Here is an 18,539-nt window from a genome sequence, read left to right as displayed (position 1 = left end):
CAACACTGATGAGCACTGATTTGTTGAATGACCCATGTTTATTCAAATTCTCTGTATGGTGGTGTTACTATGGATAATAGAGACTCGAGTGTCCTTTCAAGCTTCGACTCTTTTGGGAGTTTCCTCAAAACACAAAAGCATACAGACATCTCTGATTTTGTATGCATGACATTTGCTAACTGATTCTCTTGCTGAGCACTGACTCAATTTATTGAGAGTGCAAGCCATTTAATCAATCAACCAGGACAGGATGAGGGAAATCTAAGAGTCTGCTGTCAACCTCTATAAAGATGCAAGCCATAACAATAGCTTCCAGATATTCTGATCGCAATCTATATTAACCCCTCTGCAGACAATACACTAATAGCTACAGGCATTAGTCAGTTCCTCTTCTTCAGTCCATATCTCCTGTCAACCTCCTTATAGGTGAAAGTCATTCGTTCATAAGCAATAGGTTCCAGATTTCTGTACGACCTATGAGACCCCATTATAATAGTTACACGTTCTATTGGTAACAAACCTTGGAATTCCTATAATAGTCTATAGATATTGGATCAGGCCACCTTCACAAGCAATTAGCACCTTTGTGATTATCCTCATGCAGATGGCCATTTGATGACAATTTAGCCCACAAGCTGCTTAATATCACAATTCTTCCCACTGTCCCCCGCAATTTTTTAATGGACTTAACATTTCTCGTCTGGTGAGAGTATAACTGAAAGACACCAATCAGGAAAAATACCTATGTTTGACATTCTGTATCCTGCATTCTGCAAAAGATTTTGCCTTGAAACAAGCTTTGGAAAGAAAAGTAAAAGAAATCTCTCAATAATGAAGTACAACTAATCAAATAAAAAAGTATAATCACAGGCTTCAGATGTCCATGTACCCAGACAAACTGGCACTGTTTCAAAATTCAGAAAGCATGGTCAAATTCACATATAGGGCTTCCTATGTTATCAGAGAAAATCCTGTATCTCAGATGCATCCTTACGTTAAATTGTATAGCCAGTATCACTCTGAAATGCGTTGCAAGGGTACCCTTAGCACATATACAGCAGTTGCCTTTACGAAGGTTTTCCAATGCCCCAATGCACATGAACAATGTTAGTCTGCAGCTGATGATTGGAAACAGCACGTCCATATCTGGTAGACCACCCATTTTCAAGAGCAAAACAAATCAACAATACCCAACAAGCAAGAAAAAGGTTTAAAGAAGGTTTCAGTAATTCAGACTTACAGAAGGTTTCTTCTGCGATTTGTATTGTGAATTGTGCGATCGTTTGTAGGCATCAGCATTCTCGGTTCTTGCAGGAGACTCCCCTTGTAGAGCCATACGTACAGGTCCACCTAACTTCTTTTCATTGCGTACTTGATTGAATATGACTGTAAATTCCTCTCCTGAAGAAGGATCCTTCTCATCCCATGCACCAAATTGTGGAAGTGCTGGACTCCTGTCAGGCTATTCATGATCCATAAAAAATATGTCAGCTCCACATACACAGTGACAAAGGTTTTCTAGTTGTAAAACATTGAGAGCTGCATCATGCTGATTGGCTAGTGCTTGAAGTTCATGTCAGTTACATGTGTGGTGAAGCTGTCAATAGGACAAAACTAGGCTTTCAGAAATTTCTGAAAAACACTGCTCCAAAAGACACCCATTTTAAAATACATGTTCAATTGGTTTCCAACTAATGCAAGTGCCAAATTTAACATTTTAAAGGGCCGACTACCTTTGTGGGCATGGTATACATAATTTTTTGCATTATTGTGCATGTACACCTAGTTCCTTCCATTTCCTATAACTGAGACATAGAAACAAGACCCTAGATTATTGAAAGTGGTCATTTCACAGGTTCATAGGCACTGAAATCCTAATTCATGGGCAACTTTTCTGGAGTCTCAGCTAACCAACTTTTTGGCTGATTCATGGTGTGGACAGAGGGAGCCTGCAGTGTGTGAACCGGCACTCAACTATTAATACTCCTTAATTATCTTAGTGCATCATTTCTTTTTGTTTACAACTTGTGCATTATCTCTTTCATTGTTCCAGTGTTGTTTATGCTCTTCTATCATGGTATCAGATGCCTAGGTGATTGAAAGACTTTTGTTATTAACCATGTGTTGATTTCTGTTGTACTAGTCTTGCATTTCTGGTTGATAATGCTCTACCAATCCTGTATTTGGCTTGACAAATGGTGGCGGCTGACTGTGCACATCAACCTGGCTATGGCTTTGGCATAACAATCCTTGCTGCAACAAACCAGGTCTCAATCAGCCAATGATCTCACTGTCAGGATGATGTGGAGCAACGAAGCAAAGAGATAGATCTGCTGTAAACACCAAAAAATGGAACACAAGAACAAAGAACACATGAGCTCAAAGATAATGAACTCACAAAACAGAATCACGTACCAAAGCACAAGACTGTGTACAAAGGCACGGGCTGTGGGCAACCAACAGAGTGCTCACAATCTCCCTCTCTCCAGCAGGATGCAATGTGCACGTATGGATGATGATTGAGACAAAGGAGAGGTAGCCTATAATTAGGCAATAATAATACATCAAAATAATCAGGTCAGCTAGCATTAGAAAAGGCAATAAAACAAGTCAGCCAGCAATAAACATGCCTCCTCAGCAATGCAATGCACTCATATTATGAGCCTGTCTAACCACGATATGTATCTTGCTAACACCCTCTGAGATTGTGGGTAATAAGTGCAATAAAGTAAACAAAGATCCACCATAGTACATACAACAATGACCATTAGAGAGGACCACAAACACTGAAGCACTGGGTGATCATGCCACCACCAACATGTGAGAGTGTGCAATAGAAGAGGAACATGAACAAGCAGAGAGAAGGGAAGAGAAAGACTGCAACGAAAGAAGAGAATGAATTGATAGATCTGCACTGAATCTGAATGGATTCTGAAAATAAAGAGTGGACTGATCAGTCCCTGCATGCATCCCAAGGCATCTAGAGGGCACAGAATCAGGCTGATGACAAATGGCAGTACCAAAAGACAAAGGAGACTCCCTAGATATCAGTGTGCTAAAACCTAAAAAGCAGAACGATAGCAACCAATAACTAGACTGCTATATATAGCAGAAAAACCAAAAAATTGGGAGACCTAATTAGGGAATGTGCCAAAGTGCTGGCTGACCTGCATAAAAATAATAAAACAATGCAAGCATCACCCATATCATCCCCCTCTGAAAGGAATGGAAGGTACGACGGAACCACCAGAGGAGATGGTGAGGGATGGGATGGAACCTATTGGGATAGGTAGTGCACAATCGGGAATGGGTGTGGCTATAGAGGACTATCTCACAAAACCCTGTATAATGAAAGGGGAATGGAGCCTGTAAAGCCCCCTCTCCTACCAACCTCTTGCTAAAATGGCTCATGTAGATGAATCCTTAGTAAAGACAGCATGCTCGGTGAAGACAACTCGGGTCCTGAGTTGAGTAAGGCTATGACCTAAGAGGAGTGGAAAGCCCAAATCTAGAACATATAGGACTTCTGAAAGAGATCTCAATGGATGGTCAAGCAATAATGGTAATGTGCCAACACCACTAATAGGCACAAAAGAAATATCACCAAAAGTGACTATACCCTCTAATGGACAAAGATCTTGCGGCAAGTCTCCTTGAGTATTTGTATGACTCAAAGCACCATAGTTCATAAGCCAAGGTCTCTCTAAAGACAACACAACTGATGAATGAGGCTCCTTTGTCTCATGGATGTGGAGAAACACAAATTCACTAGTAACACGTGGAGCAAAGGAAGAGAAAGGTAGATAATTTAGCTCCATCTTTTGCTCCCGACCAAAGATGAGGGTATTGTAAAGAAATGCCCTAACACAGAAACATAAACAGAAACCGTACGACAAAGCACAGATTGATAAAAGAACATAGTTAGGGTTAGGGTAACTCAGAGACAATGAACACAATGAATGAATGAAGTGATATGATTACTGAATGTACGATGCTCATGCAGCAAACACACTATGCAGTGAATGAATACTGTACCTCGAACTCCTGTATCTCAAGAATCAGGGCAGGGGTAATGAGCTAGAGAGCAGTGAATGAATATTGTACCTCGAACTCCTATATCTCAAGGATCAGGGCAGGGGTAATGAGCTGGAGAGTGTGTTTGCTACATGAGCATCGTATATTCAGTAATTATATCACTTCATTCATTCACTGTGTTCATTCTCTTTGAGTTACCCTAAACCTAACTATGTTCTTTTATCAGTCTGTGCTTTGTCATACGGTTTCTATTTATATTTCTATGTCAGGGCATTTCTTTACATGGTATCAGAGCTTGGTACTCTCTGAGAAACCTAGGCCTTTGATCTGAAAGCTCTACACAAGAAGTAACAACTACAGTAGGTTCAAATGACTTCGAACACAACAACACCGATTCAGTCTCCAAAACCAACTATGCTGAGAACCGAGTGAGAGTGGGCCGATCAACTTTCTCCACAAAGTTCCGACATGGTGAAAGACACTTCTGATTACATGGAAGAAAAGCTAGGCAAGCTAACCTCTGAAGAATATAAATTGATCATAGCTTATAGACGAAAGAAGATTGAGGAGCTCGATCGAAGGATTGCCCTTCAAGAAAAGCTTCTAAATGAAGGTATGCATGAATCTCTCTTCAGATGTTGCACGTAAATCTAAAGATGTTGCAGGGCCATCGAGACCTCCATCAGGGATGGAACCCCCTCTTGGAGAACAAGACCTGGAGTATGTTCCTTTCTTTCATACTCTCCCGTCCACTCCAGTGCAAGGTACTTTAGATTCGCCTTTTGTTTCTTCTTATTTTACCTCTTCTGCTTTGCAATATTATCGTAGAGATCATGTGGAAGAAAGAGTCCAGTCTGTTGACTACAGAAAAGGTCCTCTTGAGGACCAATTTCTATATGTTAACACACGTTGTGGGGATTATAAGAAAAAGCCATCTACCTCTTCTTCTACCCTTCCTTCTTTTCTATCTACTTCACAAAACCAGAATGAATTTGGTGTTCCTTTTTCTTCGTTGTATGGTGCATCATCATCTTCACATTTTCATTTATAATCGTTAAATGATAAAAATAAACAAAATGTATCTGCATCTCATACACCTCATTTTCAAAACCCACCCATCCCACCACATTCATCCGCTGCTTCTCCACTTCCATTCACACCGTTCACTTTTCCATTTTAGACACCTTTTGTCACACCGCACATCACACCGGGGGATTATGGAAACATAGACACATCCTTTGGAACCTCATCCTTATCTCTGTCGAGTGGTGTTCCACCTACTTCACACATACTTTCGAGATCATTGCAGCCTGGATATCCCCCCCAATCTCTCCCGAGTGTGGATCAATTCACTCCATAGTTTGCCTCCATGGCTTTACCTAGTAGACCTTCTGGTCATACTGCTATGCCCTAGCCTCACTTTGGATAAGGCTTCTGTGTCCCAGTGCCTCCATCTATACCGGCACCTTATGGAAACATTCATGTTCCAGTGACTCCGCCTCAATCAGCACTCATTGGACACTCACAGCCTACTTCTACCTACCCATCTTTTTCCCCTCCTCCTTATCAAACACATCCACTTCCACCATCTTACCCTCCATAATCTTATCCCCCACATCCATCTTACCCTACCTACTCAACACCCCTCATGGTTCTAGCTCATCTTCTGCCAAGCATGCATTTAATGACAAGACTCGTTTTAACGGATCAAACTTTACTACTTGGTTGAACTTGATGAGACGTGTCCTTGACTCCCAGAACCCATGGGATCTTGTGCAGGGATTGGAACCCCAACCCGATCCCGCATTTGTTCTATACGAGGTTGTCCACTCATGGAAGGCTAGGAATGCCTCCGTTATTGTCGAGTTGATGCAGGGCTTATTGCCTAAGTTTCATTCTCAGCTTCAGCATTTTGACTTAGCGTCGGAGCAATGGGCACACTTGACTGACTGCTATATGGCTCGAGATAGGACCCGTCGTATTAATCTTGACCATGAGCTTCAGCTTTTCAAAATCACTGACCAAGATGACTTGAAAGTCAAATTGGCTGAGTTTCGACGTCTCCTCGCTGAATTCTCCACTACGGGGACTCCTAAGTCCTCTGACAATCAGGTCACATTGTTCCTAAACAAACTCCCCAGGAAATACTTCAATTTTGTGGAAGACATAGCTTCAAAACCTACCATGCCTACATTCTATGAATTTGAGTGTCAGCTCTTGCATTACACAAGGTTGTTCGATCAACTTCATTTGAATTTCTCTTTAGAGGGGGCTCTTGTTGCTCATTCTCAGAAAGGGTAACAAGGGAAGGGCAAACAAAACCAAACCTCCACTCAAAATCAAAATCAAAATCAAAAGCAAAAGCAAAAGCAAAATCCATCCAGGGAATCACAAGGAACATCCCAATCTCTCAAACCTGGGTGGTAAAATGTATCTAAGAAGAATAGGTATTGTCAACATTGTCAAAAGGCTGGCCAACTTTCCTAGCCCTATTTTGGGCCTAAGAGGGGGATGTTGTGCTAAGAAATGCACTTAGCTACTTAAACAGCCCCAAAACATGCTTATTTTAGGCTTATTTTAGCCAAAATCCTAAAATGGGGAGCACATCGAGAGAGTTAAGTGGAAGAGAATCTAGAACCCTAATTTTCTATAAATAGGCAGCCAACCCTCGACTCTTCTCTACAATCTCGTTTTTGCAGATTTCAAGTGTTTCAGCTTGCTGCCCACACCCTGTTTGCAGAGGACATCTCAGCCAAAGCTGTCCATTGCTGTCTCCATCAGTTGGTGCTTCATTTCCAGCCCTCTTCATATAGTTTGTAGCTGATTCCAGCCAGGTGACTACTGTTCCAGCCAGGTGACAACCTACCACATCATCATAGTCTTGTTGCCTGCGTTTTTAGTATTTCTCTCTCCTGCAAGTTGTCTTGCCTACGTTTTTAGTCTCTCTCTCTCCTACAGGCTGTCCTACCTCTGTTTTTAGTCTCACGCCTACTGCCCGCGTTTTTAGTATTTCTCTCTCCTCACTGTTGTCTACATCAGATCCAGCTTCTCACTGCTGTGTTTGCTGGTGTTCCACATTCGGAGGCTGCCTTGCAACACACTCTCCAGCTCATTACCCCTACCTTGATCCTTGAGATACAGGAGTTCGAGGTTCAGTATTCATTCACTGCATAGTGTGTTTACTACATGAGCATCGTATTATTCAGTAGTTATATCACTTCATTTATTTATTGTGTATATTGTCTTTGAGTTACCCTAACCCTAACTGTGTTCTTTTATCAGTCTATGCTTTGTCGTACGGTTTCCGTTTATGTTTCTGTGTTAGGGCATTTCTTTACAGGTATTTCTTCCAACAATTCTCTTCAAAGGAGTTTCCTTTGTGCGATGTGGACATTTAGGCTTCACTAAATTAGTGTCAAAGCCCAAAGAAGACTCCTTAGCTTGCTCTTTCTTCTTCTTGTCTTTCATATTGTCCCCTCCCAAACTTGTAGCAAAAAACTAAGGCTAAATCCACTAGCACCAATCTCATTGAATCGCTCTTCATGCTTTGAAACAAGGGGAGCAAATTCTTCCCATAGAAGACTTCCCGAATCTTGGAGATAAGCAAGCTAGTGTAGAAGCACCCTACGATTGCCCTCCCATCTATAGAGGCTTGAGTACTGAGTGGCTTGTGAAATCGTAAATGGCTTCAAACATTGGAGAAGCTTGGTTGTTCACAAATAAGGGCTACTACAATTCTACGTGATAATGAGTTGCACAACCTTGGCATAGAATTCTGTATTTCATGCTAGGAAGAAGCACATTGAGATACAATATCACTACATTCGTGAGAAGATCTTGGACAAGACCATTAATATGGAGTATTGCAAGACAGAGGACTATTTCACCAAGTTCACCAAATCACTTCCTCCAACTATTCTTCGTCAGCATTCCAGATCCATTAGCCTTATGCCATGTCTAGGATCTTTCATTTCAATTTTTACTACAAAATCATTCATCTCCATTCACTTCCAATCCCACCCTTCTCTTGTGCTATTTTCACACATTTACATACACCATTTTTCACATTACTATTTCACCATTCAACCTGTCCAACCACACACCACATAAAGGAATCTTCAGATATAGACACATCCTTTCCCTCTTAAGTCCTCTGCTTTTGCATAGCTAGGTGGTGAAGGTGCATCGGTGGTGGGGGTTTCTCTCCCAAGCCAGGCCTCCATGAGTACCTATATGCATGGGTATCCCACCCCACGCATCTTAAGCTCCACCCCACTCTCCCATCTTCCAACTAGCCACACAGTTTGCCAATATGTCACTACCTAGTGGGCCACCTTGCACCTTTTCAACATTAGGACCACACACCACTTAGTCATCTCCTTTGGGACACACATGTAGAGTCACCATGCCAAACCCTTTGATGCCACATGTAGCACTAGTCATCCACACTTCTATCGTATGTCACCCTCCTATCGCCCACCTCATACAGTCATCCATTCATTCATATCAACCAAGCATACATTTATGGTTAAGACTTGTTTTAACAAGTCTAACTTTACAACTTGGTCAAATTTAATGCAGCATGTCTTGGATTCCCAATGCTTGTGGGAACTTGTTCAAGGCAAGAGACGCAATCTGACCCCTCACTAGTCATCATATGAGGTTGTTCACTCTTGGAAGAGTAGAAATGCCATAGCTATAGTCAAGTTGATGAATAGTCTTATGCTTGAATTTCACTTCCAACTCCAATACTTTGATCTTGCATCCAAGCATTACGTACATCTAGTTGACTGCTATGTGGCTCATGATCATATCTAACATATCAACCTTGACCGCGAGCTCCAAGAGTTTAAAATCACTAAGGGATTATTTGACTCTCAAGTTGGCTGAGAATCAGTGCTTAGTCACTAAACTCCCACAACCATCTTACCCATGTCAGCCCATGATCAATGTCACTTCGTTCATGGACAAGCTACCAAAAAAATATCTAAATTTCATCCAACAAGTTTTCTCAAAGCCCCAGTTATCCACATCCTGAATGTTGTAACCACCAATCGGAGCTTAGATGAGACTGAAAGTGAAAGGGCAGCAGGCTGGAAACCAAAACACAACAATCTTTGGGGATAAAACTGGTAAATGCAGCAACATAACTGCCTAAAGATGATGGCAGCTGATAACTGGCTGGAAGTTGGAGATGGATGACAACAGGAGGAAGGTGAAGACCATGCTGATTGGGGTTGCACTACAATAGACACAAGCTGCAACATGCACTACAGGTGGCTGGATAGCAAGGCGACCTGCTCAAATTGTAAATGCAATTATCAAGAGGGGTAGAAATCAGTCACCAGCAGCTAGAATCAGTAGGCAATAGCAATGGGCAGGGCACTAGGGGCCCTTGATGACATGGCAGCAATTGTGATGGGCTGGATAGAGACTGAAGGGAGAGATGATGGCTGAAACCTGCAAAACAAGGGTTTAGGTAATATACATATTTTGGGGCTGTTTAAAAGAGCCAATCGGTTTATAATGCATTTTTTACCTCGACACCCCCTCTCAAGCCTAAAACTAGAACCAAAAAGGGACTGCACTAATGCCGAAATCTGATGTTGGTCTTCATGCGGTGCCGAGAACCATGATGAAGAATGAAGCTGATGATGAAGGTAGACCTGATGAAATTCACCTCAATTTTCATGAATTAGGATAAATTTCACATAAGCCTCAAAATTCTTTCCATAAAATTTGGTTAAATATAGGCTCAAATGTGAAAAGGCCCGAATTTTAATGTGAAATCAAGCAATCTTCAGCTTCCAATGTGCAGAGGCGAAGCGGAAGCAAATAGAGAGTGAGAGCTGTGAGCTGAGAGCAGACAGTGATCGAGGAGTTCAACAACTCAGAGCTAAAGAGTGTTTGACAGTGATAGAGTGAGAGTCGTCGAATGGGTGTGTACTAGTGTGGTACACACAAAGAATGAAAGAATGTATTTATATGTAGGGTTCAGTACACTTACACCCGTTAGGGTGGGTTCACATGTGTGAAGTAATATATACACCCAACAACCTCCCACTGTCCTAAGCGAACCTTTAACCAACTCCCACAAGTCTAATGCAATGCTCATGTGGAGCCTTTGCAAGACTTTTAGTGAGAACATTTGCAGGGTTATCTTGTAATTTGATCTTAGTCAAGGTGACTAGACCATCATCCAAAACCTATCTCATAAAATGATACCGAACATCAATATGTTTGGTACATGCATGAAACATGGCATTCTTACCTAGGCATACAGCGCTCTGGCTATCACATCTAAGTACAGGTGTTTTGGTGGGCAGCCCAAAATCCTTGACCAAACAACCAAGCCAAACTGCTTCTTTTGAAGCCTCAGTGACTGAAATATATTCAGCTTCAATGGTAGAGAGTGATACTATTTTTTGCAATCTAGAGTGCCAAGACACCGCCCCACCCGTTAAGGTAAAGATATACCCGCTAGTAGATTTGCGAGTATCCAAGTCACCTACCATGTCTGCATCACAATACCCCTGCAGATCCAACGTATCCTTGCCATAGCAAATACATTTTCTTTGTGTGCCATTAAGGTACCAGAAGATACATTTCACTGCTTCCCAATGTGCTTTGCCAGGATTTGACATGAACCTACTTACAACTCCCACTGCATAAGCAATGTCAGGTCTAGTAGCAACCATAGCATATATGAGTGAACCACAAGCTGAAGCATAAGGAACACCCTTCATAGTATTGGCTGCCTTGTCATCTATTGGGCAATCTGCTTTGCTAAGCTTAAGGTAGGGTGGAAAAGGTACACCAAGAGACTTAGCATCAGACATAGAAAAATGATCAAGTACTTTGCTGATGTACTTTTCTTGTGAGAGAAATAAGAGTTGTTGCTCTCTATCTCGTGTGGCACGGGCATAGAAGTGCACAATGTGGAGATCGGTTGCATATATGCACCGCGGTTTTAAGTGCCTCTCCCCAAAACAATTGTGAGAGATTAGTTGTGGACAATATGCACCGAATCTTCTCACATAACGTGCGATCCATTCGCTCAGCCACACCATTAGAGGATGGATTGTAAGAAGCTATAAGTTCTCGTTTAATCCCATTGTCACCACAAAACTTATTGAATTCTTTAGATACATACTCTCCCCCATTATCTGTTCTTATGCATTTTAACTTTAGGCCTTTTTGAGTATTAACCAATGCATAAAACCTTTTAAAAACATCCAATGCCTCACTTTTTTGCTTAAGCAAGTAAACCCATAGCTTCCCAGAGTGGTCATCAATAAAAGACACAAAATAACGGAAACCACTATGAGTTTTTATTGGCATGGTGCAAATATCAGAATGGACTAGATCCAAGATACATGCCTTCCCAGAGGCTCCATGAGAGTAGGGACTCTTTACATGTTTACCAAAAATACAATCATCGCGAAAGTCAAGCTTTGAACTTTTCACATCAACTCTTCCAAATGAAGAGAGTGCTTGCAAACCCTTTTGGCTCATACGTCCAAGACGCTTGTGCCATAACTCCATGTGTGACTGTACTTCAGCAACTGCAATAAACTTTCCAGGAAGTGCCTTGCAGTAGAGATAATACAGAGTCCCCTTTTTACCACCTCTAGTGACTAGCATAGATCCTTTCTATATTTTCCACATGCCACTACCAAAAGTAGTGAAGTAGCCTTTGTTGTCAAGCTGCCCAACAAAAAGCAAGCTCTTCTTGATGCCAGGAATATACTTAACATCATGAAAAATCAATTCCTGACCATTTTCTAGAGCCAGGTGTATGTTGCCCATTTCTTCAATATCGCATGCATGATTGTTACCAAGGTAGACTTTTCCAATATTACCTTCTACATAAGTAGAAAAACACTCCAAAGATGGAGTTACATGAAAAGAAGCACCGTAGTCAACAATCCACGATTGTGACAAACCATCATGAGCTGACAACAAAGCATCTATCACATCTATTTTAGTGATATACGTGTCCTCCACTGTCATAGCAAGCAGATCTGAAAATGCAACCAGCAAATCGGCATCTTTATCATCTTCTATCTCCTCAATAACAACACTAGATACCACATTTGCTTTTTCTATCTCTTTAGCGGTAGAGCTGCCATCCTTGTTATTCTTTTTTGCCTTTTGCATTAGCTCGCTTCTTACATTCTTGTTCCTTTTTAAAGTACCTATAATCAGGCTTTTTATGCCCTTTGCGACCACATTGATAACAAGTCACATCTTGCTGTTTTTCCTTGCTTTTGCTGTGATTTTTGTTTTTATTTGCAACATTATACCTTTTTTCAGGTCTTCCTCTTACATTGTAGGCTGATCCACTGTTTTCCCCACTAGTCTTGCATCTAATCTCTTCATTCAGAATAGAACCACGCACACTATCAAATGTCAAGTTGGGGTTATTGCTCAATGACACAACCAATGCTTCCCATGAATCGGGCAAGGTCATGAGCAAGAAGATAGCCCTCAATTTAGGATCAAAAGTTGGCAAACCTGCATCCTGTAATTGACTCAAAATACCAGTGAAAGCATTCAAATGCTCTGAAGCAGGTTTGGACTCATCAAGCTTAGGTTGACCAACTTTCGCATGAGATGTACCTGATTGATAGGAGTTGTATTCTCATAAGTAGCCTTAAGCTTTTCCCAAACTACATAGGCAGTAACAAGCCCCTTTATATCAACCAAGATGTCATCTGTGACGGCCATTTTAATGTAAGTAATGGCCTTTTTATTCATTTTAGCCCAATCCTCATCTGACAAAGCAATAGGCTTATGTTCTTCTAAAGCATCATCACAATCCTTTAGAAAGAGTATACCCAGTATACGATCTTTCCAAATATCAAAACCATTTCCGTCAAATTTACAAATCTCAAAGAGATTCTTTGTGTCAAATGTGGATGCACTGCCAGCCATTTTCAGCAATATACAATTGCAAGAATGGGCTGAAAGCTTTCAGCCAATAGCAAGGTTTCTAAATTGTAACAGTAAGTACACACTCTTGTACTTCCAAAGTGTCCAAGAAGCAGATGTTTAGCTGCAAATTTCAATCTCAAGGACTGATTACAGCATGTGCACAAATCAAATCTGATACATTTGCATTAAGGATAGCTCCCACTTCAGTAGTAGATCACCAAAATTCCCAAATGCAATGACCCAAATGCTGTATTTGCCACTGTTTCACTGCATAATGAGTATTCAGCAATGCATGTACCAAGAGAAACTGCCCTTTTTTAATATTTAAAGCATCCAAAACTATAAAGACTCCCACTCAGCAGTGAATCTGCCGTAAATTTCACTGTCCAGTCTCAACACAACTCAAAAATACATCACCAATGTGAAAAGCCCCAAAATTTCTGCAGTGAATCTGCTCCAATTGCATAAATACATCATCCCGAGCATACAGTGCGGGCTAATGTTGCAGAAATTTCACGATTTCTGCAAAAGCCCCAAATTTCGGGGTCCAATAGTGCACAATTTCCAAGAAATTGGCTAATGTTGAGGAGATTTCACGATTTCTGCAAAAGCCCCAAATTTCGGGGTCCAACAATGCACAATTTCCAAGAAATTGGCTCATCCAAGGAAAATTTTCACTTGCATTTGAGAATCCCCAAAAAATTTATGAGGCCTGCGCACTCAATGTCTGCAATTTATGGTCCAAAGATCACTGCAATATGTGTCAGGCACCAAATTTGGGAAAAGCCCCAAATTTTGAGACACAAACTTGCACAGATTTGCACTCTGTGCTTATAGGTGTGAACACTTGGTAGAAGGGGGAAAAATAAGGTGAAGAAAAATTAAACGAAAATGCTGTTGATCTTCTACCCGTCATTCGTGCAGCCCGTGCAGCCCATTCGTCGTGTCACGCACCTCTAGTCGCATCGTGCAGGTCGCGCAAATCGCCCTGTCACGCAGTCTCGTCCAATCCCGTCGCACAGGTCTTCCTCGTCACGCAGTCCCATCAGTCGTCAGTCTGGGACTGACGTCGGTTACACTTGCACACGACCAGTCGCCTGGCCTGAATGTTGACACCTGGCACGTTCGGCCTGAACCCGACCAGTCAGTCGCCTGATACCTGCTCATCTACTCCTCAACAGCCTGACAGACCGATTGCTGAGAGCAGTCACAGTGATTGAGGAGTTCAAGGACTGAGAGCTAAAGAGTGTTTGACAGTGATAGAATGAGAGTCGTCGAATGGGTATGTACCAATGTGGTACACACAATGAATGAAAGAATGTATTTATACTTAGGGTACGGTACACCTACACCCGTTAGGGTGGGTTCACATGTGTGAAGTAATATATACATGGGAGAGCATGTAAAGGGCCTTTACACCCAACACAATGGAAAATCCCCACAATTTCTGTGAATTTTGATGGTTTGGTGCGAAAGCCCCAAACTTTGGGTCAATATGGGAGTGTGCGCAAATTTTTTAAATTTGTGTACTTCTACATAAACAAGTGCTAAATGAGGCCGACTTGTAGCATTAAAAGTGATGACTGGATGTCAGGCTGTTGAGGCAGGGACAAACATGGCAGGCGGGCAGTCATATCCAGGTGGCTGATGTTTGGACTGCATGGTGTGACTGAGGAACCCTTCAGGAGTGTTGACAGTGCACATGCAAGTCAAGCGTAATGTGTGTAGGTCAGGCACGGACTGTAGATGAGCAATCACAGGCAAGCAACCAACTTTTTGGGAGGGGTGTCCAGCATGGTGGAGCAGGTAACGTTGCTGCAGGCAGCAGTTTGAACTGTCAGGTAACAAGTGGTCAATACGGGCAGACAGCTTCAGGCTTGACTGAAACCGACTCTGAGCAGCCAAGCACATGGCTGAAGAACAGGTTTTGGACTTGCCACTGAGCTGGAACTCAATGGTGGCGGTGGCGGTGGTGGTGGATGAGCTGAGTGGTGGTGATGAAGAAGGTCTGGCTCTGATCCCATTGTTAGGTTAATACTCAGCCTACATGCATGCACACACACTCACATTGAATAGTGAACAGCAAGAGAGAAGAGAGTGCAGAAATCTCACATCCACTACTGTGAGAATGATAATGAATGTACAATCCCTAAGGTGGTAAAGCACCACACCCACTGACTGGTGTTCACGTAGGGAAAAACCATTCTCCAGCTAGAAGATAAAAAAGTGCCCATGAATAAGGGAGCATTCATGCCAGAGCTACGGAGGAACATGACAAGTGTAATAATTCCCAATGCACAACTTCAGACTGAAAAGACCAACTGAAAGGACAGAAAAGTATTCCAAGGATGGGAAAAGATCAAGGATCATTCAACTTTAATTCTTTTGCGTTTTGCTCGAGTTGAGTTTTTTCCCCCCTCCAAATATTGTCAATGAGATGATATTCCTGCAGGATATGAGACTATTGAGAATACATGTCATGCAGAACTCCAGGCCTATCTAAGAGTTTGTCAGTGCAGATACATCATGTTTGTAATGCCATCCAGAAAACTATAAAGTTATACCAAGCTATGATAAAGACAGCAATTGGTGAAGAACATAATGGGAATATATTCCAATTGTAAGCCATCATCTAGAAGCCCAAAAGGCTACTAAAAGACTCTTGTAGTACTTTGGCTTTCTTGAAGACAAGAATGAAGATGAAATTAATTAGCTCTCTCTACTCTACACCCTTTTCAATTTCAGTCTGCTATTCTGAAGGCTGTATAATTTGGAAGAATCAAGAGATTAAATCGTCAAAACTTGGATTGCTCTCCAAGCTTCCGCATATAAGACCTTCAGGATGAGATGAATGAAACCCTCCAATAGGATCTCTGGCATGTTGCTTGTATCCATGGTCTCCTGAAAACAAGGCATATGCTCCTGAAACCCAGAAATCTATTAGGACACCACCTTATTCTGAGCATCTCCCCTGAGGGAATGCTGGAGTGCTATTTGCAGCCCCATCCTTGAGAAAGGTTTTGTGGGCTCCATGCTCTCCTAGTACCCTCCTATTCCCCACTCATCTAGGCCTTAGAACTACTCTGAATTTTGTTCCCATTGTACCTCCGAAAAGGAAGCTCTCATGTGGAACTGGTAGTCAGATCTCCTTCTCAGTCCACGAGCTCCAATCACGGTACTTGCAGGCATTGCTCTTGCCAAGAGCTCCTAGAGTCCCTTTGAAGAAGCCCAGCTGCACCTCAGACTCATGTCCCTCTCCATGAGAGACTCTAGCTGGTTCCTAGTCTTGTCTCTAAGAAACCTGTTGATCTGGTGAAGCTCTCATCAAGTCAGACCAGTGCATGATCAGTCAAATCTCCACTTGACCAGATTCATCTTTTCAATCTTTATGAAGACCACCAGTTCTTAGAATTCCTCTTTGCCAATAATTGTGCTGCCCATTGGTTGCTCTTCCTCTACCTGACCACATTTCACTGATGCTCTGTTGAAGCTTCCAGTAACACTACTTCAAGTCAAGAGCTCTAGGACAGCTCTACATTCCTCTTTGCCAGTAATTGTGCTGCCCATTGCTTGCTCTTCCTCTACCTGATCACATTTCTCCGATGCTCTGTTGAAGCTTCTGGCAGCAGTGCTTCAAGTCGAGCCCTAGGACAGCTGTACTTTGCTAGAACAGTCATCAAACGTGGAACCAAATAAAAATAATTTTGAAAGTTCAGTTGGGGGAACGTCATACCAAAGACCTACTCACCTGTCCGAGCACAGAACAAGGATGAACATCCCATGTATCAAACTTGCATATATGATGCTCATATTTATCAAGTTTTATGTCAAACTAAATAAGTGACTCCAGTTTTTTATAGATACAACTGCATTGTTGTTGCTTCTTTCCTCTTGCTTTTACAGCAAGCACACAGACATCATAAAATTTTCCATGTTTTAAACAACCACAAACCTGACACAAAACTCGTACATAATGATGACAAAAACTATACATATCTTACAGGGGTTCACTTACTGTCTCATCAGGTCGACTGGACCCTGGACGAAGACGAGATTTGTTAGGAGTTCCTGGAGCAAACAAACTACCACCTTCTGACAGGTTTTTCCTTTCCCAGTAAGGTGATCCTGATCTATTACCAAGCCGACCCTGGTATGCTTGATGGCTGGGAGATTGATCTGCTGACTCAGCTCCACTATTCTCCCTTCCACCAGCAGAGGAAGACCCTCTCCTGGATCCATCTGTGGTTGGCCTGCGATACCCTAAGGCATCTCCTGACAGCCTGCGGTGAGGGAGATTTGTATTTCGCTCCCAAGCAGGGCTATTGTTGTTACTGTCTTCTTTACTGTTTGCTTTATGATGAGACCCAGATCCATTCTTGTGTGCAAGCTTATCACTTTTCATACCAACAGCACCATGATTCTCAGCTGGATCATTTGTGTTATTACCACCCTTTCCAGCTCTTGCATTCTCAAAAACCATAGTAAATGGAATATTATCACTGGAATCCCAATTCCCAAACTCGGGCACATGTGTTGGTCTTTCCTGCAGATGCCAAACATAGATATATGAGAAACACAAATGCACTTATGCTTCTGTGGAGATCAAGGACACCCTGCATGTCGTGAGCTACCAGTGAGATTCAGAAACAATATTTCGCCACAGAATCCCAGACAATTATACAATTGACCAACAGTTGCTGCATCGACCGAGGTGGCATTACCGCCATGCTCGAAACACGGACACTTCTTTCCTCTGTGTCCAAACCGCAGAAAAGCTTCGGCCGTGCTCAGGAATGCATCACCCCTGCCGCTCGAACGGGAACGGCAACAAGGGCCTGCAGTATGTTGGGGCTTATGTAATCATTGGCAATGAGAGAATCCGTGGTGAGATGATAGAAATCCAGGCAACAGCAAATGATGTTGCCTGTTTCTCGCGGAGAGCGACGATGCGAGGGCGTGGCGTACTGCGGCGAGGCTGGGAGGGTATGGCGTTTCTGCAAGAATGGCGGGATGGAGCCGTGAGCCAGGAATCCTCCTCTCTGATACTGAGAGCCTCTTCTGTGATCATGACACTGGTAGTGTACTCGTTGTGACCGCCGGTTCCGTTCTTTTTACGCCCCTGCCCTTTCTGCTTGTGTGCTGTGCGCGTGTATGTGCCTGCTCTGTTCTCGGTCAACGACCTGTCAGAAAGGTAGGAGCTGTCTCAGTGCTATGCAAGCCAGGCAGGCAGCCATGGCCCATCATACGTGGGTTTGGGGACCAGTGACCATCCATACCTCCTCAGGCTTACAAAAACTAAAATTCCCAAATTCTCTCGATTCTCGTATTTTTTACCCACACAATTTATAAATGAAAAAAAACACGTTGTGTGGTTATAATCACAAGGGCCTGTCCGGATAATACATGAGAAGCTTTTGGCGTTTTCCCACGTGGGAAAAGGACCCCCTTTCACCCTTGTTTTTCCCTACAGTGTTCAACATTATGAGCTTCTACCTAGCTAGTTGCAGTTGGGGACAAGGGGCTGCCGGCTCGAGGTATTTTGCTCAAGAGATGCGGCACCGCATACA

General features: G+C 42.5%; 1 protein-coding gene across 2 annotated transcripts; it reads right to left on the bottom strand.

The window, feature by feature from the left end:
• Positions 1-745: 745 nt before the first annotated feature.
• Positions 746-18,245, bottom strand: LOC148036440 (RPM1-interacting protein 4-like). Of its 2 annotated transcripts, none has more exons than XM_087678432.1 (4): positions 17,604-18,245; positions 16,988-17,515; positions 1,241-1,462; positions 746-1,146 (listed from the first exon to the last, which is right to left on the bottom strand). In XM_087678432.1, exons 2-4 carry the CDS (start codon positions 17,450-17,452, stop codon positions 1,108-1,110), a joined length of 726 nt encoding a protein of 241 aa, XP_087534558.1. In that variant the 5' UTR covers positions 17,453-17,515; positions 17,604-18,245; the 3' UTR covers positions 746-1,107. The 2 variants fall into 2 exon arrangements, with proteins under 2 accessions (XP_087534558.1, XP_087534557.1); XM_087678431.1 differs by having other exon boundaries at positions 17,694-18,245.
• Positions 18,246-18,539: the final 294 nt, after the last annotated feature.

Source organism: Lygodium microphyllum, chromosome 5 (assembly GCF_053477565.2).
Source record: "Lygodium microphyllum isolate KBCC chromosome 5, Lygodium_microphyllum_v1.1.10, whole genome shotgun sequence".
NCBI classification, from domain to species: domain Eukaryota; kingdom Viridiplantae; phylum Streptophyta; class Polypodiopsida; order Schizaeales; family Lygodiaceae; genus Lygodium; species Lygodium microphyllum.
The sequence above is the reverse complement of the archived record's forward strand: the minus strand, read 5'-3'. Positions and strand labels throughout refer to the sequence as shown.